Genomic DNA, 24,743 nt, shown 5'->3' with positions numbered 1-24,743 from the left:
TTTTGTTTTTTTTATTAACATAGATAAAATTCTGTTGACCGGTTAATAGTTTTTTTTTTTTAATTTTTTAATGTTTGTTTATTTTCGATAGAGAGTGCAAGTGGGGGAGAGGCAGAGAGAGAGGGAGACACAGAATCTGAAGCAGGCTCCAGGTTCTGAACTGTCAGCAGAGTCTGATGCGGGGCTCGGACTCACGAACCGTGAGATCATGACCTGAGCTGAAGACTGACGCTTAACCGACTGAGCCACCCAGGTGCCCCCTGGCTAATAGTTTTTAAATCTGGCTGACCATCAGGATCATCTGAGGTTTTGTAAAAATGTAGATGTTCAGTCCTCACTCTAGATGTATTAGACCAGAATTAGGGTAGGGGTGGAGGTGAGAAGTAGGAACGTATTTTAGTTAAGCTCCCTAGCCTATTCTTAATCATAGAGAGCTTGGGAATCTCATGTATACAGTATCCATATTGATTATAGAAGAAGAAGAAAAACCGTAGTGAAATGTCTGTGTGATCGGGATAAGTGAGGGGTGTTGTGTTGTAGTCCTTTGAGTTCCTGGATCTTCCTGGGTGCATTGTTTGCTTTTGGATTTTTGGCCAGGAATAAGTAGGTGGTGAGAGACCGAGAGACAGAGGGAGAGAGATATGTTGGAAGTTAGTGGAGTACTATAAAGCATTACACGAACAGTGAAAACCTTACTGCCCAGCATCCAGTCTCTAGTCTTTCATCTGGGCAGTTAGTACTTTTGTGTTGGCTTTCTTTCAGAGAATTGTACTGTTTTGATATTTTCAGTAATGAGATTTTGGTTATAATTTTCATTCTTTTACCATACAAGAAAATCAGTTTTTGGGTATATTAAACCATCTCTGGAAAGTACAAGGTTTAATGTATATTTACTCTTCTGGCCAGACTGCCTTTTGCTTGGTCTGCTCAGTTCTTGCTGCTTTTTTTTCCTCAGTCCAGCTCTTAGTCTCTCTCCTGCAAGAGTGTTCATTAATTGGGTGAAGACATTGGATGTTTTCCATTTTTTGCTCCTAGTTTTGTTTGTTAATGTGGATATTTCACATTGAGTGAGATATGACCTTGTGGTGTCCCAGAGATGCCACTGATTGGCTGGTGAACCTTCCCTTGATTTCCTTACCACTTTCTCTAGGTTTCTTTGGCCTCTGGGATTGAGGAACCGAGTTTGCAAATCTGCTCCATCCTCATGTGAAAGGAATAGTAAAATAAGAGAAAAGAGAGTGCTTGTGGTCTGACACATATTTTTATTTAAAAATGATGATGATGCTTTTAGTTTTCTGCTACAACCCATTTTTCTCTTACAGTGAAAACAAAAGTCCTCTTTGTGGAACAGAAAAAAATACGCTCCCTCTAAACAATGGATTGAAAATGAATTTGATTTATAAATGAGAAGACTGAGGGCGGGATACTGATTCAGAAATTCTGCAGCGTGTAATAAAAGAAGAGGAAATGGCACGGAATCACTGCCTCCTGTGATTTGAAGGCCATTGTGAAGGAAAACAATGGACTGAAAGAAAGTTCTTCATATTAGGACATATATCATTGCATCACATTTATTTATCTTTCTGGATATTTTTATAGCCCTTAATAAAAAATATTAAAATAGCGTGTACTATTGTCTTTTAGTGATGTTTTCCCCCACTCTTTGAAATAAAAAAAACAACTACATTACTAAAGAATAAGCATTGTTTCATATAAAAGAAAGTTTCCATAATGAAACTTGTGCAAGACTTTCCAGTCTGCTCGTCTTTGTACTTCATAGGAAAGGCAGAGTCATTCTCCAGAGTGATCTTGAAAAAACTGTGTAATAACAGAGGTGGTAAGGGTGAACAGGAATAAGAAGGGGGCCAGCCTTGTAACATAAAAGGAATCATGAGAACTTTCATTTTGTTTTGTGCTTATATAATTAGGAAAAATGCCATTGGTCCATATTCTCAAACTCTGGTCACTGAAACAGTAGTTAGGAGTTTCTAGGAATGCTTTGGACTCCCTTTATCTCCTAGATTTCCTTTTTTAAAAAAATTATTTGTTTTTATTTGTTTTAATAAGAAAAGCTAGAGTGTATTTCCACAGAGCTATGACTGGGGCTTCTGGGGCTTGGTACCACACAGCTAACCAGCTTGGAAGTTCCACTGATAATCCCTGACATTCACGTAAGGACCCCTGCCCTACCCAGATCCATATACTTTCTCACTCAAGCTATTGTTTCCTACAGATTTTCAGTAAGAAATCTGAGTTGAAATCTGCATTCTTTTCTAGAGATTATTTAGTTTTCTCCTTTATATATCAAATTTCTGACTGAATGTGAGAAGGATCAGCTTTTATTTTGAGCTCTGCTGGTTCATAATCTTACCCCATGTAAAGCATTTATCTAGGAGAATGATAGCGTGCCCACCATGGCCTCAAGCATGACAAAGCCAATGCTATTCCAAAATAACAGGTGTGTCCCCCCCCCCCCCACCGCCCCCCGCCCCCACCATGGCTCAGTCTGTGGAGGACATGCAGGAGTAGCTTTCTGAAAATGGAATTAGATGTAGACAGTTGTTGAGCCTTCGTGGCTTGTGGCATTAAAGTCAATAAACTATTTTCTGGCATCTTTTGTTAAAACTTTCGTTCAAAGCAATAATAGGTGAGATCTTGGCTATTTGTAGGTTGAAACTATATGTAGTGATTTTGGGTTACAAGAAAAATCCTTCACCTGATCCTAGCTAAGTCAGATGTAAAGGGTCTGTGACATGTATGAATCGCCTTTTTTTTTTTAAACCCAAAACAACATAAAATCTGGCTTAGCAGATGACTTATCTATTCAGCACATGAGCTGAACATGGCCCACAGGTGGTGTTTACATTTTTAAGTTTTTTTTTGTGAGAGAGAGAGGGTGCAAGTGAGCAAGGGGCAGAGAGAGAGAGAGAGAGAGAGAGAATCCCAAGAGAGGCAGAGGGAGAGAGAGAAGCAGCACTCACTGGAAGCGGGCTCATGCTAACCCCAAGCAGGGCTCGAGTTCACCTGATGTGGGACTCAAACTCACAAATTGTGCGATCATGACCTGAACTGAAGTCAGATGCTTAACGACTGAGCTACCCAGGTGCCCCCATGTTTATGTTTTTTTAAAAGTATATTTTGTTTTTAAGTTTATTTGTTTATTTTGAGAGAGAACAAGTGGGGTAGGGGCAAAGAGAGAGGGGAGAGCGAGAATCCCAAGCAGGCTCCGCACCATCAGTACGGAGCCTGATGCGGGGGCTCGAACTCACAAACCGTGAGACGATGACCTAAGCTGAAATCGACTCAGACGCTTAACCGACTGAGCCACCCAGGCATTCCCCCATATTTACATTTTTAAAAAAATCAGTTGCTGACCCTTAAACATTGAAAAGATTTCAATAAACATCCAGACTTCTGGCTTCTCTTGCAAAACAGAAGCTTTGACAACTCTAACACTGAATGTCAGCTGTCCTTCTTAGGAACTGCTCGAGGTCCAATTTCTTGTGCCCTCTTCCCTCATTTAACATTCTCTGCTCTGGAGCTTAAGTTCTGGAGAGACAAATGAACAAACAGTTGGGTAATAACTGATACGCACAACAATGAAGCAGGTGGAGAGAAAGAGGGAGTTGTTGGTGTTGGGTAAAGGGTGTCTAAGGGAGGCCTTTGATAGTAACATTTGCACACGTGAGGGAGTAAGGCACATCAACTTGTGGGGAAAGAGTGTTCTAGGCAGAGGGCACAGTAAGTGCGGAGGCCCTGAAGTGGTTTGAGTTGGGTAAGGAGGCCAGTGTGAAATGAACGTAGAGGGGAGAATGGGTGGAAATGGCATGGGAAGGGAGAGGGGTGTAGGATATAGATCATATATGACCTTGTATACTGACTCTATGCTGACCGTTCGTGGAGCCTGGAGCCTGCTTCAGATTCTGTCTCTCTCTCTCTCCCAAAAATAAACATTAGAAAAATAATTTAAAAATAATGAAAGCTTGAGTATGACTTCATAAATGAACATATTTGCAAAGAACAGAGAAGAGGATATTTTATAGTAAGCTGCTAGCTAAGAGTGGCCACCCTCTCTCCCAAGTACATTTTATTTCCAAGTACATTTATTTTAGGGTTAGTAGCAATCAAAACAGATCAAGTGGCAGGTCTTTTTTGTATGGATAAGATGACTGTGTTCCTGCAGCCTGGACACTGACTGCTGCGATGAAATTGGCTCTCTTGAGCATTTCTTCCAAGGACAGATTGGGGTAGTAAGCCAGGTAGAAGGCCAGAGCCCCCACAAAACTGTCACCAGCACCCTGTAATTAAAAGCATAGTTGTGGAGATAAGCATGTAGTCACCTGTTGCCCAAACTGTATTTTAACAATATTTAAGTACACTTTTTGATGTAGAAGATTTTTAGGTAAAAGGATAGTACAGAGGTTTCCATACGCCCCATATCCACTTCTGTTGTTTGGTAACATCTAGTATTATGGTACATCTGTCATAATGAATGAAATGGTATTGATATTAGCTGAACTCCATACTTGATTTGGATTTCACTAGTTATGCTTAATGTCCTTTTTCTGTCCCAGGATCTCCTCCAGGGTACCCTATTACATTTAGTTGTCATTTCCTTAGACTCTTGTAGGCTGTGACAGTTTCTTGGACAGTGTTTATTTCTGTTTTGGGTCTCTACTTTCTAGAATTGTTTCTAGTTTGTTTCTGTTTCGAGTTTCGAGTTTTGAGGACTGGTCAGATGTTTTGTAGAATATACCTCAGCTGGGACTGGTCTGTTTTTCTTACAGTTAGACTGTGGTTATGGTTTTTGGGAGGAAGACCACAAAGGTGAAGTATCATTCTCTCATCACATTGTATCAAGGGTATATACTGTCAATGTGACTTGCCTCTGATCATGTTAATCTCAATTACTTGGCTAAGGCAGTCTTTGCCAGGTTTCTCCACTGTAAAGTTACTTTCCTCCCTCTTTTCATACTGCACCCTTTGGAAGCAAGTCACTAAGTATAGTCCACATGTAAGGGGTAGGGTAGAGTATTATTTGGAATGCTTCTCTGTGGGAATTTTGTCTTCTCCCCCCAATTCATTACATAATTATATCCGTATAAAAGACCCATGAACTCATGGGTCTTTTGAAAATTTTTAAAAATTTATTCTTTGGGCTATAATCTAGTACTGCATTACTTCTTTGCTCAAATTGTAAGGGACTCTTTCAGTTGGCTCCTGTGTCCCTTTAACATACCCCATTGTTTTGTCTTTTGGGTGCTTTACTTTCTGATACTATAAGATGCTCCAGGCGCATCTTGTATATTCCCTGCTTTAGTTCTAGAATTAGCCATTTCTCCATTAAATGGATGCAGAAAAGTGGTGAGAGCTATGCAGATATTATTTTCAAACTAAATATAGGGACAAAACATTTTCTTTCCAGTTTCTCTGAAGCTCCAAAGATCTGATTTGGTAAAGTACATTTACGGACCCACAGAAATAGAAAACACCAAAGAAAGTCTTGACTTCCACCTTCAGGCAGGGTAATACCTAGTCATGTGTTCATCTAACAAATGTATTTAAGATAACTTAAATATGATTATACAGTCTCGCTTGGAAAACCATTCTGAAATAGCTTTCAGGGTCATTTCCCAGTTTTTTCCCAGTTTGTTGTTCCTTAACACCCAAGAGTTTTCACGATAGATCTTGAGGCTATACTTCAGCCTTTGTAAAGAGCCTTGGCATGCAAGATTGTTCCAGATGCATATGCCCAGAACAGTGATGGACACTAGTAAAGGGGTAAAATCCACTGTGGATTAAATGCTAAATAGTGTGGCAGAATCCATAAATGCTATTGGATGCTAAGAAAGAGTTTGAAGAAAGCCTCCCTGAAGAAGGGAGTTCTTATAGATGACACAGATTTATAGAGAAAGAAGTCCTCAAGGAACAAAGACACAGAGGAGGAAGGAACAGAGTGAGCTCATGAGACAGTGAATGGCTTTAAGGAGAATGACATTTCCCCTTGTTTACATAGATAAAGCAGGCAGTATTCAACTTGCCAAGCAGTCATAGTAATGCAGGTGTGAATTCGACACTTCCCTTCCTCCCATAAATGTTTTCTGAGTGCCCAAAATGTGTCAGGGGCCATGCTAGATGCTTTGCAATTGTTTATGTCAGTCCTTCCTGACGGAAACAATGGAGAGAGATATGCTTTTTGCCTTCCCTTAGTTTATAGCATAGCAATGCAATGGTGTTGATATTTGGTTTTCTTATTTACAAATAATGGAGGCAGCCTTTATGTAACTTTTATATTATTGCTTAAGCTTATTGTTACAAGCTTATAATATTTTTCCAAAAAAATTTAAGGGAATAAAAATATTTCATGGATAGTTAAGTCATGTTTCTATACCTCCCTCACCTTTAACTTATGTAGCCTGACCAAAGCAAAGGCACAGGGCTGAGGGGAAACATTCTAGCAACACTGACAGAAATCAGTTATATGTATTCCTGTTGGCTGGTGGGGTATTTAGCTGCAGACCAGATAACTTTAAGAAAGTATAAAAAGCATTGTTCTTATATCTGAAAAGACTATTGAAATAATTTAAATTGCTTCCCAGTATAAAAAAGCCAGGGAAACACAGTGTCTAGTAGAACTGTGTGTGTTGGAAGCATTATTTAGGTAACAGTGATTTTCAGAACTTGATTTCCTTTCATTCTTAGAGCTACACTGTGTTGGTAGAGACTGCAAAGGTAAGCTGTTCCTGTATTAAAAATAGTTTCCCCACAAAGAAAACTCTCAGCTAGATAGCTTCATTGGGAATTCTAGCAAATGTTTAAGTAAGAAATAACACTAATTCTGTCCAAATTCTTTCAGAAAATAGAAGAGTCAAGGAAACACTTTCCAAGTCATTTTGTAGGGCCAGCATTAGTGTGATACCAAAACCTGACAATGACAATTCAAGAAAAAAAACAAACAAAACAGATCAATACTCTGCAAAACCTTAAAAAATTTTAGTAAACTGTGTGTGTGTGTGTATCTCATGAACAATAGGGTTTATCCCAGGAATGCAAGATTAGTTTGACATTAAAACTACTTACATTTAAAACTAATTAACATTTAAATAATCAGTGTAGTTCACTTTAAAAAAAAAAAACTTATAATTTTAGTAGCAGCAGAAGCATTTGACAAAATTCTACATCAATTTATAACAGAAATTCAGCAAATTTAGAATAGAAGGTATAACTTGATCTTCTTGGTAAAGGGCATTTATGAAAACTCTATAGTGAACATCATACTTAATGAGAAAGACTGATGCTTTCCCCTTGATATTGGAAACAAATCAAGGATGTCTATATTCATTACTTCTATTCAGCATCATACTGGATTGCCAGCCAGTGCAGTAAGACAAGAAAAAGAAAAGAAAAGGCATGCAGATATGAAAGAAGTAAAACTCTTTCTTAGCAGATGCCATAATCACCTATGTAGAAAATCCTAAGAAATCCAGCAAAAAAGTAGATTTAGCAAGGTAACAGGACACAGGATCAATTAAAAAAAATCAACCGTGGGGCGCCCAAGTGGCTCAGTGGTTAAGCGTCCAACTTCGGCTCAGGTCGTGATCTCAGGGTTCATGGGTTCAAGTTCTGTGTCAGGCTTTGCGCTGACAGTTCAGAGCCTGGAGCCTCCTTCAAATTCTGTTTCCCTCTCTTTCTCTGCCCCTCCCCCGCTTGTGCTTTCTGTCTCTCTCAAAAATAAATAAACGTTAAAAAATCAATTGTATTTCTTTCTTTTTTAAAAATTTACATCCAAGTTAGTTAGCATATAGTGCTCTAATGATTTCAGGAGTAGATTCCAGTGATTCATCCCCTACGTATAACACCCAGTTCTCATCCCAACAAGTGTCCTCCTTAATGCCCCTTCCCCATTTAGCGCATCTTCCCACCCACAGCCCCTCCGGCAACCCTCAATTTGTTCTCTGTGTTTAAGAGTCTCTTCTGTTTTGTCCCCCTCCCTGTTTTTATATTTGTTTTGCTTCCCTTCCCTTATGTTCATCTGTTTTATATCTTAAATTCTTCATATGAGTGAAGTCATATGATATTTGTCTTTCTCTAATTTCACTTAGCATCATACCTTCTAGTTCTAGCCATGTACTTGCAAATGGCAAGATTTCATTCTTCTTGATTGCTGAGTAATACTCCATTATACAAACACACACACACACACACACACACACACACACACACACACACACACACATCTTCTTTATGCATTCAACCATGGATGGACATTGGGTTCTTTCCATAATTTGGCTATTGTTGATAGTGCTGCTGTAAACATTGGGGTGCATGTGCCCCTTCAAAACAGCACACCGGAATCCCTTGGATAAATACCTAGTAGTGCAATTGCACTAGGGTAATAGGGTAGTTGTAGGGTAGTTCTATTTTTTATTTTTTGAGGAACCTGCATATTGTTTTCCAGAGTGGCCGCACCAGTTTGCATTCCCGTCAGCAGTGCAAAAGAGATCTTCTTTCTTCCTATCCTTGCCAACATCTGTTGTTGCCTGAGTTGTTTATTTTAGCTATTCTGACAGGTGTGAGGTGGTATCTCGTGGTTTTGATTTGTAGTTCCCTGATGATGAGTGATGTTGAGCATTTTTTCATGTGTCTGTTAGCCATCTGGATGTCTTCTTTGGAGAAGTGTCTATTCCTGTCTTTTGCCCATTTTTTCACTGGATTATTTATTTTTTGGGTGTTGAGTTTGGTAAGTTCTTTATAGATTTTGGATACTAACCCTATATCTGATATGTCTTTTGCAAGTATCTTCTCCCATTCTGTCGGTTGCCTTTTAGTATTGCTGATTTTTTCCTTTGCTGTGCAGAAGCTTTTTATCTTGATGAGGTCCCAATAGTTCATTTTTGCTTTTGTTTCCCTTGACTTTGGGGACATGTTGAGTAAGAAGATGCTGCGGTCAAGGTCAAAGAGATTTTTGCCTGCTTTCTCCGTGAGGATTTTGATGGCTTCCTGTCTTACATTTAGGTCTTTCATCCATTTTGAGTTTATGTTTGTGTATGGTGTAAGGAAGTGGTCCAGTTTCATTCTTCTGCATGTCGCTGTCCAGTTTTCCTAGCACTATTTGCTGAAGAGACTGTCTTTATTCCATTGGATGTTCTTCCCTGCTTTGTCAAAGATTAGTTGGCCATATGTTTGTGGGTCCATTTCTGGGTTCTCTATTCTGTTCCATTGATCTGAGTGTCTGTTTTTGTGCCAAATTATATTTCTATAGAGTAGCAATGAAGAATAAGGAATTTGAATTATCCAGACATACTACTACAATGGCATTAAAAAATATGAAGTAATTAGGGTTAAATGAATCTGTGCAAAATGAATGAATATGTGCAAGATTTATACACTCTTCCTGTCAAAAGCAAAAGAGACTAAAGAAAACAAATGGTGAGATCAACCATGTTCATAAATTGGAAAACTCATCATTGTTAACATGCTAGTCCTTCCTAAAATGATACATAGATTCAGTGTAATTCCAATAAAAATCCCACTTGGCAATTTTTAGAAATTGGTAAACTGATTCTAAAATTTATATGGAAATACAAAGGACTTACAATAGATAAAACAATTTTGAAGAAGAACAAAGTTGGAGGATGTAAACTATCTGATTTCAAGACTTACCATAAGATATAGTATCAGACATATCAGAATAAGATATCAGACAGGGAGATATTGATGCAAAGATAGACATGTAGATGACTTGAACAGAAAAGAGAATCTGTAAACAAACCAGCAACTTATTTTTAACAAGGTAATTCAATGGAGGAGAGGACAGTCTTTTCAACAAATGGTGCTGGAAGAAATGGATATCCATATGGAAAAACATGAAACTTCACACAATACACAAAAATTAACTCCAAATGGGCCATAGACCCAAATATAAGAATTAAGCAACAAAACATCTAGAAGTAAATAGAGGAGAAAAATCTTTGTAACCCCGTGTTAGGTAGATTTCTTAGGATACCAAAAGCATAAGACATTTAACAAATTGATAAATTGGACTTTATTAAAATTTAAAACATTTGTCCTTTGAAAGAATACCAAAAGACAAACCCACAGACTGGGAGAAAATATTTTTAAAACATATATGTGATAAAGCATTCTAATATTTCAATAGTACAACCCGAAAAGACAAAAACCCCAATAAAAATGGGCAAAATATTTGAATAGAGACTTTATCAAAGAAGATTCACAGATGGCAAATAAGCATATAAGAAGATGCTCAATCATTAGACCTAGGGAAATGCAGATTAAAAACACAATGAGGGCGTGCGTGGGTGGCCTCAGTCGGTTAAGTGTCTGACTTTGGCTCAGGTCATGATCTCATGGTTCAAGGGTTCGGTCCCTGCGTCAGGCTCTGTGCTGTCAGCTGTCACAGAGCCTGTTTTGGATTCTCTGTCTGTCTCTCTCTGCCCCTTCCCTCCACCTCCCTCTTTATCAAAAATAATCATTAAAAAACAAAATAAAACACAATGAGATAATACTAAATACCCATTAGAAAGACTACATTAAAAAGACTGAAAATACTGGCTTTAGTTCCAGTACTCTTATTTGTTGTGGGAATTCTTATTTGTTGTGGGAATGAAAAATGATAACACTTTGAAAAATAGTTTGGCCATTATTCAACATATACTTATCCTATAGCCTAGCAGTTCTATTCTTAGCTATTGAAGATAAATGAAAGCATATATGCACATAAAGATTTATATGTGACTGTTTATAGCAGCATTATTTATAACTGCTCCACTTGGCAATTTTCCATTTGGAAACAATCCAGATGTCCTTGAACTAATGAATGGGTAAAAAAATTGTGGTACGTCCATGTAGTGGAACACTACTTAGCAACAGAAAGGAGCAAATTGCTAACACGACATGGGAAGAATCTCAAATACATTATCCTAAGTGAAAGAAGCCAGCCACAAAAGACTACATACCATATTGTATGATTTCATTTATATGAAATTCTAGAAAAGGCAAAAGTATACCAACAAAAAGTGGCCAGGGGCTGGAGAATATCACCTCCACAGGGGCTGCACGGGGAACTTTCTGGAGTGTTAGAAGGTTCTATAGTTATGATTGGTGGTTAAAGGAGTCTACATTGTCAAAACTCATTGAATCATACACTTAAAATGGGTGAAATCTTATGTATGAAAATGATATTTCAATCAAGTTGATTTTTTAAAAGACAGGGTTGGGGGAGTGGGGCACTGAGTCATGCAAGAGTATAATGCAAAGTTTGAAAACTTTGGCAATATTTAAGTGCTCTGGGCTTACTATGGATTTACACTCAAGTGCATGGTTGGGATCATTATTGAGACTTACTGTGGGTCAGGATTAATTAAGTGTTATAATTGGCATATTGGAACCTATGCGGCCTTATACTGTGAGCCCTAATTCTACCTCTGTTCTTTCACTATAAATGTTTCTCTTCTAGTGGTATGGCTTTGAAGTCACATAGATTTGTATATGAATCTTGACTTTACCACTTACTAGCTCTGTGACCTTGGGAAAATGAATGTAAATTCTCTGTGACTTAGTTTTCTCATAAATAATGAAATGATTAACATCTCGTAGGGATTTTTTGAGTCTGTCATTCCTTGCCTCTCAGTTTTCTTACCCAATATCAATTTACAGACCTCTCAACACATGTTGCTGCTTTACCTTTCCACCCTAGTCCCCTGACCTCTATGCTCTTCTGCATGCCCATTGTATTTCCCTGCCCTCCCCGCACCCCACTTTGTTCTGCCACATCCCCGTTCCTCTGTGTCTACTTTGAAAGCACGATTGTGCCAGTCTTCTCTATCTTCTCATGGCTTTCTGCAAAACCCCTTTCCTTCCTTTCTTTAGAAGGGCCTGCTCCCTTATGTTTTCTCAGGGTAGCCCATTTTGCCACAGCTACTCAAAAACACCTTGATAACCTATGTGTTCAACCCAAAATCCCCATAAAAATTCAGTTTTCTATTTCCTGTTTGTCTCTGTAAATAGTGAGGTATAGATTAAATGTTCAAGTCCACATCAAAAAAGAAATCTGCTTGCAATTAGGTTGACCCATCCACAAATGCAGAAGTGTATAATTTATAGAAGGGATGGATAATGGATGTTAACGATCACTTGAAAATTTATTAAAGAATCCACGAGTCTATACTGGTTTTATTTTATTTTTAAAAATTTTTTAATATTTATTTTTTGAGGAGAGAGAGGGGGTGGGAGGGTCAGAGAGAGACGGAGACACAGAATCTGAGGCAGGCTCCAGGCTCTGAGCTGTCAGCACAGAGCCCGACTCAGGGATCGAACTCACGAACTGCGAGATCATGACCTGAGCTGAAGTCAGACGTTTAACTGCCTGAGCCACCCAAGTGCCCCTATACTGATTTTAAACAGATAAATGAAAAAATAAATAATGAAGAAGGGAGAACTTCCTTAAAATAGAATGCCAATTAGTAAATATAGAAGTTTGAAAAATCACCACTTTGCAACTGTCATAGTAATAACTGATTCAGGCAAGAATCATCAATGGATGCATTAAAACTGCTGGAGTAAGGTTTGATGAGGACACAATATTTACAAGTTTGAAAGTATCTCCATACAGATTACCTATTAATAACAAATAGCTCTTTAGTGGAGAAACCTGGTGGACGCCACCTTGATGAAGACAGCAACAAACCAATATGACAAACTGCCATCACATACTCCTGAGTGTGGGGCCTCAACAAGGATGTAATGTCACTTGTGCAGTGTTTCTGCCTACAAGATTTACTAACTCGGATCATGGGGAAGTGCTGGATAAACCTATATTGAGAAAAATTCCACAAAACAACGAGCCTGTGCTTTTCAAAACTGATCAACATCATGAAAGACAAGGTTGAGGACCTGTTTCATATTAAAGGAGCCTAAAACAGCATGGCAATTAAATTCCTTAAATAATCTTGGATTGTCTCCTGGGCTGAAAAAAATTATAAAAAACACTACTGAGACATTATTGGATTGTGCATATAGGATTATTTCAGTGTTAAGTGTCTTGACTTTGATAATTATATTGTAGTTTTATTATGTCATTGTTCCAAGGAGATATATCCTGAATTAGTAAGAGGTAAAGAGTCATGATGTCTGCAACTTATTCTCAAATGGTTCATCCAAAAATAAAAAAGCATATTTATGTACTTTGAGAGGCAGCAATAAAACAAATGTGACAAGGGGTGCCTGGGTGGCTCAGTCAGTTGAGCGTCCGACTCTTGATTTCGACTCAGGTCATGATCTCATGGTCATGAGCTCGAGCTCTGTGTCGGGTTCTGTGCTGGGTGTGAAGCCTGCTTAAGATCTCTCTCTCCCTCTCTCTCTGCCCGTCCCCCTCTCACAAGCTCAGTCTCTCAAAAAACAATGACAAAAACAAATGTGACAAAATGCTAATAACTGGTGAAACTCTGTAGAGTATATAGGAGTGCTATAACTTTTCTGTAAGTAAGCAAACATTTCATTCAAATGGTTTTTTTTTAATTTTTTTTTTTAACGTTTATTTATTTTTGAGACAGAGAGAGACAGAGCATGAACGGGGGAGGGGCAGAGAGAGAGGGAGACACAGAATCGGAAACAGGCTCCAGGCTCTGAGCAGTCAGCACAGAGCCCGACGCGGGGCTCAAACTCACATACCGCGAGATTGTGACCTGAGCCGAAGTCGGACACCCAACCGACTGAGCCACCTGGGCGCCCCAAAATGTTTTTAATAAAAGAAATTTTACTAAAGAAGTTTTAAAACTCCACATCAGCCACTCTTTATGAATTTACAAATGAGCCAATTTCAGCCTGTGAATAGTTTCCCTTTTTCTTAATTAAATGGACATCTACTCCAAGCCAGGGTGAACTGAATTGAGAGGTGCTCCTTCCTGTATTGAGAATACTCATCTCATCAAGGCAGTTTCCCTTGCAACTAAGGCCTAGGCAGTGACATCCACCTGAATGTCAAGGGGACTGATAGGAACTTTCTGGCTGTGACAATGGCCGCAGAAAAACTGAGTTCCAAGATGTGAGTGGCAGCACTGTGGTGACAGCATCCGGGGCCTTATCCCAGTACCACAACTGGTCTGTTGTTTTCAACCAAGAACCTTGATTGAGGTGATACCCATATGTTAAAGTCTGATGAGAGGTCAGAAATCTTGTCTAGTTCTTTCCTTGACTCCTCAGAGTTCTATAATCCTTAAAAGCATTATATGCTCAATTAATGACTGCTGATGGGCCAGATCTCAGCTACCTTCTCACCAGAAGGGACATGGCAGGTGGGGGGGGGGGTGTTTCATGTTCTTCTTTACAAAGAGGGCAGCAGCTGGCTCTCTGAGTCCCCAGACACAAAGAAGGAGGGAAATTCTTGGAGGACAGGGGCCATGAACTCAAAAGACATGAAGACCAGCAAATACTACCTTGAAAATCACATTATATCCAATGATGGAAAAGCTCTTAGAAATGTAAGCATGAAAGGGGCACAAAAGTGAGTACTACTTAACCTTCACAGAGGAGAAGGGTAGGGAAGGGAGTGATCTTTTATCGTTTGCTCTGCCTCAGGACGCAGCAAAGCTGGGTGCTTCCATACACACACGACTGGCCTCATCTCATCTTTACAACAACAGCCTCCTGCCCCCTGTCACACTTGATGGGACAGAATCTTAGAGACATTAGATAATTTGTCCAGGGTCACACAGCTAGTACGTGGCAGAGTGGCAGCTTACATCCGGCCCCAGTGGACTCCGTGCTCTGTTCCCGTTACACCACAGAGTAACCGTTTGTGGAGGCAGGGAGAGAAGGAAGGAAATCACCAAGTTCAAAAGAATCTCTCTCCCTACTATCTCCTGTTCCTTTGTCCTTCTCTTAGGACACAGTACTGGTGGCTGTTTTGTGTATAGGCCCACAGTCTGGGGCAGTCTGAAAACTCTTTGAGGACAGAGACCACATCGCTGTCCCCTCCGTCTCCCCCACTGCCTCACCCTGTGCTTTGAGTTGACCTGGCCTGTTGGACCTAGTTCCATTGTGTTCTTTTCCTGTGATCTCTTCCAAGGTGGCCAGATGACTCACTGAACTACATGTGACTTTCTTTCGTGTCAGTGAAAATGGAGGTTAGGTTGCCACAGCCCAGAGTTATTTGAGATTCATTCTCATTGTTGAATCTATTTATATCACAAGGCTTTCAAGTGCCAATAAATTCCTCGGCTGTTGATTCACATCTTCAGTATAACTATTTTTATACACTGGTATGATTTTTTTTTAATGGAAAGTACTTTAAAAGTGGAAGCTGCATTGTATCACTTTGATTTTCCTGTAAGTAAAGTACTTTCCAATCAATCATTCTTGGAATAATGGAACAGTTCTCATTGATACAACATGACGGTTTTAACCTTTTACTGAAAATTATTTTTGTGCTAGAAGGGGTCATGGCATAATTCGTCTTTCTTCAACAAAAATACCCAGGTGGCTACCGTTCGTTGCCTTCTCGCAGCGATTTCCTCTTGAAGAGCTGCTCTTACAGGATGGATGTGGCATTCCGAGGTTCCTGCTCTCCTGAGGGCCTTTGCACTCCTGGGTCTGGAGAAGTCCTGGTCTGTGGTACCCATGGAGGCAGTGCAGTGAAAAGAGAGCCAGACATGACTTGTGGCGCACCCGACCTTCCAGTGGGGTGGGCGGGTGCAGGGGCCCAGGCAATCTGCGGGGCTGGTGGGGTAGGTAGCAGGACACTCCTGAGCAGCTAGTAAGAGGTCCCCAAGTGAGAGGTGGGAGCCAAGGGCGGCATCCCAGAGTTGGGGTGTGGGGTTGGGGTGGACAGCCTTTGCCCCTAGTGCCTGAGGCGCTGTTGCCTTCAGGAGGTTGCTGCTCATTTCCCTTCTGCTCCCCTTCAGACCATCCTCTCTGTCTGACTGTCCCAACTCTCTCTTCCCTCCCACTGCCCCTTGCCCACCTGGAGCCCTTGGCTATGACCAAGGGTCTGTTCCCTCACCTACCAGCTCCCATCCAGTCTCTGAGGGCCCTGCACTCCCTCTCTCTCTCTTTTCTTTAATGTTTACTTATTTTGAGAGAGAGTGAGTGAGAGAGTGGAGGAGGGGCAGAGAGAGAGGGAGAGAGAATTCTCGCTGCCAGCGCAGAGCCTGATGCAGGGCTCCGATTCACGAACCCTGAGATCAGGACCTGAGCTGGAATCAAGAGTCGGACTCTCAACTGACTGAGCACCCCGGGGCCCCAGGGCTCTGCTCTCTTGACGAGAGATGGGGGCGGGCTGATAGCTCCAGCTCATGGAGCTGGCAGAAGTGCCTGAAAGTGGCGGATGGTGCCACCACAGCAGAGCACACCCGCATGTTGAGCCACGTCCAGGTGGTCAACGTTAGCTCCTTTGTCCCAAGTTCTGCTCAGTCAGGCTCTTGGCTGTGCGCTGTGCGAATCATTGCCTTTCTTTCACCAGAGCCTGTAGAGAGGTAGGCGTGGTTGGGGCTGCAGTGTATGGTGATGCAAGGTGGCACTACACAAGGGCGTCCAGGTGAGGGGGCGACCATGGGTCCACAGGCCGTGCTCTGCTCATCAAGCTGTGTGCCTGGCCAAAGGGGCACCTTCTAATTTGCACAAAGTGCCATGGAGGTTGGCAGTGACACTGGAGGGTCCTTATTTGAAAACTGAGGAAACTCGGATTCAAGGAGGTTAAATAACTTGCCCAAGGGAAAAATAAAGGTGGTAAAGGGCAGTCAGGAGTTGTTCCAAGGACATCTGTGTGGACATCCAGCAACAGAGCAGGTGCGGAAGCTATTTTGGGAGAGAGAGATTGGGCTTTTGGCTACTGCTTGAATTTTCCTATTTCCCCACGGGAAGGCTTAGGTTTTCTACTGCAGTGAAGAATGACAGGGAGGGGAGAGTGGAGACGGTGAATCTCGAATGACGTCCCTCTGTCTAGGATCCCACTTTCCTCAGTGTTCTTGGGGCAGGAGCCGGTAAGAGAATGGGACCTTGAGTTGCCCTGGGCAGGTGTGGGGGAAAGAATTTCAGGAAAGACCATCTCAGATGAACAACCAGATAGTCTAACCTGGCTAAGGAAGGAGGGGAGGTCAGGAGGGAGTCAGCAGGTCAGAAGAAAACAGAGGGAACTAGGAGGACAGTGAGAACAAGGGCAGGAGAAGAGGTGAGGGAGCTGGTTGTGGTCAGAGCGTGGGACGTGAGGCTTATTCCCACATAATGGGAGTGGGGCAGGTATTAGCCATTTCCTGGGAGTCTCGTGGAGGTGGGAGGCTGGCGTGGAGGTGAAGAGTCACTGGAAGTGAGGGCATCCTCATGGCACTGGAGTCATCTGATAGGATGACTGTAGGATGGGGTGGAGGGAAGAATGGTGATGGAGATGAACGGAATGATCAGGAAAGGAGGTCCAGGCATCGTAAGTAAAGTGCATGGGCCTTGACGATGCAGGACTCTCTACAGGAGGGTCGAGGAGGGAAGGCTGGAAGCTGCGGCCAACGGGCTTTGGGATCAGGAGCAGCTTTCACCTGCAAAGGCCGAATGGGAGTCAAGGATGTAAAGGAGCTTATTTAGGAGGAATGGCAGCCGTAGGGCTTCCGTGGAAGGTTTAGGAGGGGGAGAAGCACAGAGTGGCAAGGGATCCTCCTGGGTTCCGTGTCTCTCTGACCCTCCCTTGTCTCTGTCATGGGGCCCTTTTCCTTCTCCTGCACTAACAATATTGGTGTTCCCTTGCCTTCTGTCCCCGGCCCGCCATCCCTCTCATTCCCCACAATTTCCAGGGTGCCTCTACTGCTGTGTGGTTAGTTTCAACTGCTATGATCGCGACGAGTCCTAAGTCAGTACCTTTAGCGCATCCTCCTCCGTCTCCAGATTCGCATATCTAACTACCCTTGAGTCTGCTTAGCCAGCCTCAGTCCCCTGCAGGCAACTCTAACTCAACAGGCCCAAACTGCGCTCACACCTCTGCCGGAACACAGGCCCCTTCTTGTCTTTTCCGCACTGCCAGTTTGGGGGTCTTCTGCATGTCTCCTCCCATATAATAAGTCACAGGTTGCCAAATTTAAATCCTAGATGTTTCTCAAGTCTATCCTCTCATCTCCACCCTCTCCTCCCATCATCCTACTTCCTGCTCCCATCACCTCTAGAGGACCACACGACTCCCTGACTAGTCTCCCTGCCTCCAGTCCGGCCCCTTCCAACCCAGCCTCCACACTGCTGTAGTCCTTGGAATGTTTCTCATCTTTCTTAGGATAAAATTTCAGCTCTTCAGCATGGCACGTGAGGTTCTCTAGCACACTTGCCCGGTTTCACGTCTTACACTTTCCTGTTCACCTTTGGCATCTTTGGTCTTCATTCATGGAAATATCTCACTTGGACTCTTCCCTAGATTAACTCCTACTCATCTTCTAAGACTCCGACAAGGTATTAACTTAGTCATCACGTAGTTACTGACTGGCACCACATATACAGCCCTGTGTTTTCCTCCTGCATGCTCCTGCCCTCCTCCTTAGTCTTCATCCCCTCAAACCTCCATCCCCTCAGACCAGCACAATGCGGGTTCACCGCTGAAAAACGTGTTGACCGAATGGAGGACTGTCTGGAGGGCGGGTGCTGAGTGATCAGGCGAGGAACACACACTGTCCCAAGAATGCCCTGTAGGAGGGATGACAATGAGACAGACTTGTGAAAGTCCTGGTTTGCCAAATTCTAGTTGATAGAAAAGTGGACGAGTTAGAAGGCATGACGGCTATTAAGTGTGGTTGGGAAAAAACCCCATGTGATGAAAATCCCCAAGGTACAAACTTGTCAGGCGGCTCCAACAGATCCCAGACAATCTTGCAACAATGATGTCATCACGAGGCTTCATTTGTTAGGAATCCGTACCCACGCTGGATGACTCATCACCCAAACTGCTGAGGGACCCTAACAGTTAAAACCCTCACATTCCTCCTTGATGTCTTAACACATTCCATCTGACAAGTAGATACCACTTTCCTTTCTTTGCAAAACCTCTCCCTACACAAAGCTATTCAAAGCCCACACTGTGGACCCAAATTCCTCAGCCAGGCTTGTGGTTTGAGAGGCCAGGGAAAAGGCAAATGGGATGAACCATGACTAACTCCCAAGTCAATGCACTGTTTCTTCACAAAAACAGAATACTGCAAAGGGTTCAGGAAGGGGAGGGAGAACCGTGTAAACCCACCAGGGTTCCTGTCACCTTCCTCCCCCACACAGACAGGGCTGCGCCAAAGCTGAGGTGGCTCCCCCTCGGGCTAGCCTGGCGGCAAGTCTTGCTCTGCTCTTGCTGCCAGGTTCTAAGAATGGGGCTTCTGCCACGTTCCTGTCTGCAGGAGGTTGAGGCATGAACATCTGGTTGGGCCCGGGAAGCAGGCGTCATTCTTTCTCCTGAAAGGGCTCATCGTGCACTGGCAGGAGGCACAGTGTCATGACCCTCCAGGAAGCAGCACGGAGGGAACAAACAAACCTGATTTTAAATCCTGCCTTCTCGCCTTTTTATTAGCTGTGTGTCATCTTTTAAATATGGTAAATCCACTATTTTTATACCTATAGTGGAGCCCCTCTGGCCACAGCTGGGAAAAATGTTTTTCTCAACTGGGAACATGCTTTCTCAGCTGGGACAATGCAGTAAATGGTTTGGAACCAGATGGGCCTGATTAAGTCCTGATTTCACCACTCTGGCAAGTGACTCAACCTCTCTGTGTCTATCTGTAAAATGGGAACCTACCCCATAGGGCTCCTGTAAACACTGAATTAGATAACGTACGTGAAAAGGCCCAGTACAGAGCCTGGAGGAGAGCAGGTGCCCAACAAGAGTGGGATGCACTAGATGGTATCATCTCAGAGGCCCCTTCATTTGTGAACGTTTTTGGAAATCAAAGCCCATGACCTAGGTCAGGAGGGACCAGACAAGGGTTCTAAGGAACAAAGAGGGTCGTGATCCTAGGGCATGTCCCTAAGGGTCGTAGGGGAAGGAGTTTATGCTGTGACTGGCTTTATTTTCAGGAATGCTCTCTCAGCCAGAAACAGACAGAAGCCAGTGTCCTGGAGCGCTTAATGACAAGGGAGGCCAGGCTCCAGAGAGTTCTAGAAGTGACCTCCTGTATGTGCTGGGGCCTGGGACAGCCATTCCTCTGTGGGGGCAGGGAGATGCTTTATGAGACCTCTAAAGAGGCTGTGAGTAGGAGATTAAAGAAATGTACAGTGAAGAGTATAAAGGTCCCTCTAGTCAGTGTAAGACTGGGGAAACCTGGTAAATCTTATGCTTTCCTTTGAGCCGAAGGAACACAGGGAGAGCGACGAGTGAGGCTTGTGTGAGTGGCCTGCAGCTGGGAGGGGCTGGAGAACAGCACGGGAAGAGGCTGACCTGTTGGCGGGGAAAGCTGCGCACATTGCCCGCACTGCCACTCTGAGGGAGGGCCATGTTTTCCCTCACGGCCGAGCCAGCCGCTGGGCCGAGGGCTGCTGCCCGGGAGGGGGAGGTGGCGGCAGAGCCTGGAGGATGGCAGGCAGGCCGAACAGACGGTGCGGGGACCACCCTGGAGTATGTTCCTCTGGCTGTGCTGGAGTCTGCAGTCGGGGCCCATCCTGCTTAGTGACGGACGCTGGGTCACCTAATCCATCTTCCCTATGTGACTGCCCTCACCACTCAAGGTGTGAACAGAAAGAGAGAGGCCTGCCTAGACCCTTCACTCCATTCGGGGCGTGCATTCTCAACTGGGGCAGTATCTCCCGACAGGGGGGAAATTCCTGCTTGCATGGTGGGGAGGGGTTGTGGTGAAAAATTTTTTTGACATAGTACAATGATACGTGGTTCTCCAAAGGCACAGTATGGAAACGTATCTATCTAGAAAGAGAGAGTATCTGTGGTACTAAAATTTCACAGGGGGAGATGACAAATAGGAAAAAAAAAATCTTAAAAGGCTCCTTTTAAAGAAAAGAAAGTTGAGAAACCCTGAAGTAGGGCCTGTTGTTCCAAAGAACTGCCAGTGGCCTGACCAGGATCTTCTGGTGCATTAAGAAGCCCTGACCAGCGATCTCCAAGTTCCCTGGCGCACGAGGCAGGTGTTGGTAGCTCCCTGCCTTCTTTCTGCTGAGCCAGAAACCCCTGCATCTCCCAGCCAGCTCCTCTCCTGCTGGCCTCAGTCAAGTCTCCATGGCCACCAGTGAGCCATGGATGGGCAAGCCCCGACTCCCGGACTGAGGACTTCACAAGGAGATTAGAACCAGGGTTGCCTGGCCTATCTTCCCAAGGCAGGAAAGTGCAAAGGTTCTCTCCTAGGCAGGCAAGAGCGAGTCTGATAAACATACCACGAGATAGGATGCTGCTTACACAAGAGCCCCGTTTCACAGCTCAAATCTGAATATCCCTATTTTCTCTTATCAGTACATATTGACATCAGAAGGATGAGATCACATCCTTTCCAACCTCAACCTTCTGGCTGCCCTAACCAGATCAGCTTAGGAGCATCATGATGGACAATGAGAATCTAGTTTTCTTATCACTATTGTGTAAGGGCTGCTGATTTTTATTCTAAATAAACCTGTAGGGAACATGGACAAATCATTATGTCAGAAACATCCATGACCGTGGCTTCAACTATTAGCTCTCTTCGTTTATTACATTTAAATTTCAATTATTAGGCTGAGAGTAGTCAGATTTTAAAACACAGTGTGATTAAAAGAAAAAGTAAATATTTCCTGCCTTAATATATTTCAAATGATTATTATTTCCGATTAATCAAGTACGAAACTGCATGCAGCAAAGTACTGATGTGATTTTTGTTCCTGCCTCTCAAATAGGCACAGTGTTTTCCCAGCTCTACACTTTATTAGCTATTTGATTTAAAAAAAAAAAAAAAGCAAAAGCTTTTTTTTTTTTTTTTTAAGTCAACTATAGGCCCAACATGGGGCTCAAACTCACAACCCTGGGACTAAGAGTTGCATACTCCACTGACTGCGCCAGCCAGGTGCCCCTGCCAAAATAGCTTGAGATATAATTCATGTACTATATAATCTGCCCACTTAAAGTATACAATTCAGTGTTCTTTAATATAGTCACAGTGTTGAACAACCATCACCACAGTCTAATGGTAGAAATTTTTGTCCCCCCTAAAAGAAACCTCCTACCCACTGACAACCACACTTCCTACCTTCCTGAAAAACTCCAGGCTTAGGAACCACTGATTTACTTTTGTCTCTATAGATTTGTTAAATAGGCACATGTTTTTGAGCAAAGTCATTTCATATTCTAATTCCATAATTAACCAACAGCTTATTCTAATCAGACAATAATTTCGTCACATTTAACCAATTAGAGTCATACCTAATCTCTTGATTTTGTGTGAAAAGTGAAGCTGACATTGGCCTACTGAGAACTGCCCTGTGTTACTAAAACTACATTCCCAATGGGCACCGAGGCAACAGATTTAGCTTCTTTCCTGTCCAGATATGTTCACCGAACAGTCAGTAAAGATTCCAAGTGAAATAATAAATATACCAGGAGCTTGCCATTAAAGAATTCCTACGGTGAAGGTGTTTGTAAAGGCTAATCTCTAAGGTAAAATCCGTCTACACTGTCTCCAGCACAGGCACGTTGACTGGTCGGGTTTTTAACTCATGGTTTCTATAGGTTTGGTTTGCTTGAGGAAGTTTCTTTTTGGTCCTCTCTCCAATGATTACCATGTGGCAATGGACACTTAGCTTCCTTCTTGAAGGTCATGACTCCCTTGCATAGGGCCAAAATGGGTGGTTTTAGTACAGACCCTTCCACTGCCAGTATGTGACAAGTTCCAGTCATGAGAGCTTCAGTGCCTATGTACAGAGTCTGTCCTTACCAATCATCACAAAGCTTTCCATAGAAAACAGCGTGTCTGAAAATGGATATATTTTTCTAGACCTTGCAGCCATTTATCGGGCAGTGGTTTTCCTCTCTTAGCACCAGATAAACTGCTAGGCTGAGTTGGCAGAATCTGAGACACATCCACCAAGACGACGAATCAGTCATTATGTAGGAAAAAAGGTGGATCTGGCCAAGGAAATTAGAACTTTTTCCAAGTCTTTGCCCTGGTATAATGCTCATATTACCAGAATCCTGTCTGCAGAATGACAATGACTTTCACTTTTTCATAGTTCTGTCATGGACATGCATTACAGAGCATGTTTGCAGATGTGATTCATTTGAATCTCATTACAATCCTGTGACATAGGTAGGATGGGTCTTTCATTTTCCAGATGAGAAACCAAGTGTGAGAACTTGGTCAAGGTCAAATGGCTTGGTGGCAGAAGTGGATGCTTCAGTTGAAGGCCAGGGTCTGTTGAAGCAATCCTCTGGAGAGGCCATCCATGTACTCTAACTTCGCTCAAAAAGATTTTGAAAGCTTCTCTTTGGAGTACTTTACAAATCTGCAGCACATCTTTGAATACCCTCAGTGGAGGCAATATTTCATCTTCTATGTCAGTGGTTCTCAAACCAGAGCGAGCATAAGAATTACCTGGGGGGCTTGTCAAAACGCAGATTGCTGGGCTTACCCCCAAAGTTTTGGTTCCATTAAATCTGAGGTAGGGCCCGGATGACTCTCCCAGGTGATGGTGATGTAGCTAGTCCAGGGATGCACTTTGAGAACCACTATCCTAAGGAATTTATTTCTGGAAAAGGTGAATCATTCAAAAACAAGTGTTGTGACCACAGTGGAGACCAAGCTGGGGAACTCTGCCACTGGCCAAGAACGGTGGACAGCGGGAAAGACCACCACCAGTTCTGAGGGAAATTCGAATAAAGAGAAAGGTGCTACATAATGGCAGTTTGGTTGAACTAAACGTGAAGCTTGTTACTTAGATTTTTTTTTTAAGCTTACTTATTTTTGAGAGAGAGAGTGAGCGAGGGAGGGGCAGAGAGAGAGGGAGAGAGGGTATCCCAAGCAGGCTCCATGCTATCAGTGTGGAGCCTGATGTGGGGCTTGAACCCATGAACTGTGAAATCATGACCTGAGCTGAAATCAGGAGTTGGATGCTTAACCGACTGAACCACCCAGGCATTCCAATATGAAGCCTTTTAATATTACTACTTTAAAGGGGATTTCACTCTTTCACATGTGTGCTAAAGAATTTTTCTCATGCACAGTAGTACATGTATGAGATGTACTCTCTTATTTCCCAGCTTTAGAAAAAGTAAAGAAACCATGGAGGTGACACCCACATTAGGGAGAATCAGTATTAGGAGAGAATTAATAGCTATTTACAGCAGCTGACTAGTCAGGCTGGTAAAGCGGGGGTCCTTTCTAGGCCAAAAGCATGATGGGTGTGGATGATGAGGGGAAAGCTTGGACTCTTCCTAGCCTGGCTGTTCTGTCCAGATTAGAATGGAAAAAGGTGAAAAGATCTAATTTTGGATGCCAAAGATAAGCATGCAACATTTTATGGGGAAAGAAAATTCTAGCAGGAAAGAAGAATGAACTACATTAGGTATTTAAGCTGAGAGTCAATCCTTCGTGTCACAGAAGGGGAAAAGAAAAGAGGCGGAGGACTGCCTAAATACTCATTCTAATTTTATTTTCAATTCTACATTACATTAAACTCTCCTTGTACTCTTTAATTTACAGCAACTGCTGACACAAATTGGTGTGCCTTCTCTTCTTTGACATCAGTATTTCTCTTGAATTATGCATTTCCATCTGGAATGAGGTTTATGGGGCTAAAGCCGTCTTTAT

At 42.7% G+C, this 24,743-nt stretch overlaps 2 protein-coding genes across 11 annotated transcripts in view; one reads left to right on the top strand and one right to left on the bottom strand.

The window, feature by feature from the left end:
- RBKS (ribokinase) overlaps positions 1-24,743 on the bottom strand; it is a 100,178-nt gene that overhangs the window by 3,798 nt on the left and 71,637 nt on the right. Inside the window, exon 8 of one of the 5 annotated variants that reach the window (XM_015064181.3) lies at positions 2,332-4,298. The exons of 2 other annotated variants lie outside the window; for them this stretch is intronic. In XM_015064181.3, coding sequence (XP_014919667.3) covers positions 4,125-4,298 — 174 coding nt within the window. In that variant the 3' untranslated portion in view covers positions 2,332-4,124. Of the gene's footprint in view, positions 1-2,331; positions 4,299-7,999; positions 9,395-15,409; positions 18,670-24,743 lie in introns of those variants that run through there. 2 more of the 5 variants (XM_053201071.1, XM_053201070.1) reach the window with 2 other exon arrangements.
- MRPL33 (mitochondrial ribosomal protein L33) overlaps positions 1-24,743 on the top strand; it is an 88,692-nt gene that overhangs the window by 14,046 nt on the left and 49,903 nt on the right. For 4 of the 6 annotated variants that reach the window (XM_053201077.1, XM_053201078.1, XM_015064187.1 and 1 more), the window contains one exon: positions 1,323-1,630. The exons of the other annotated variants lie outside the window; for them this stretch is intronic. In XM_053201077.1, coding sequence (XP_053057052.1) covers positions 1,323-1,325 — 3 coding nt within the window. In that variant the 3' untranslated portion in view covers positions 1,326-1,630. Of the gene's footprint in view, positions 1-1,322; positions 1,631-24,743 lie in introns of those variants that run through there. 6 annotated transcript variants of the gene reach the window in all.

This window comes from Acinonyx jubatus, chromosome A3, assembly GCF_027475565.1.
Source record: "Acinonyx jubatus isolate Ajub_Pintada_27869175 chromosome A3, VMU_Ajub_asm_v1.0, whole genome shotgun sequence".
NCBI lineage: Eukaryota > Metazoa > Chordata > Mammalia > Carnivora > Felidae > Acinonyx > Acinonyx jubatus.
Note: the sequence above shows the minus strand (reverse complement) of the source record. Positions and strands in the feature narration are given on the sequence as shown.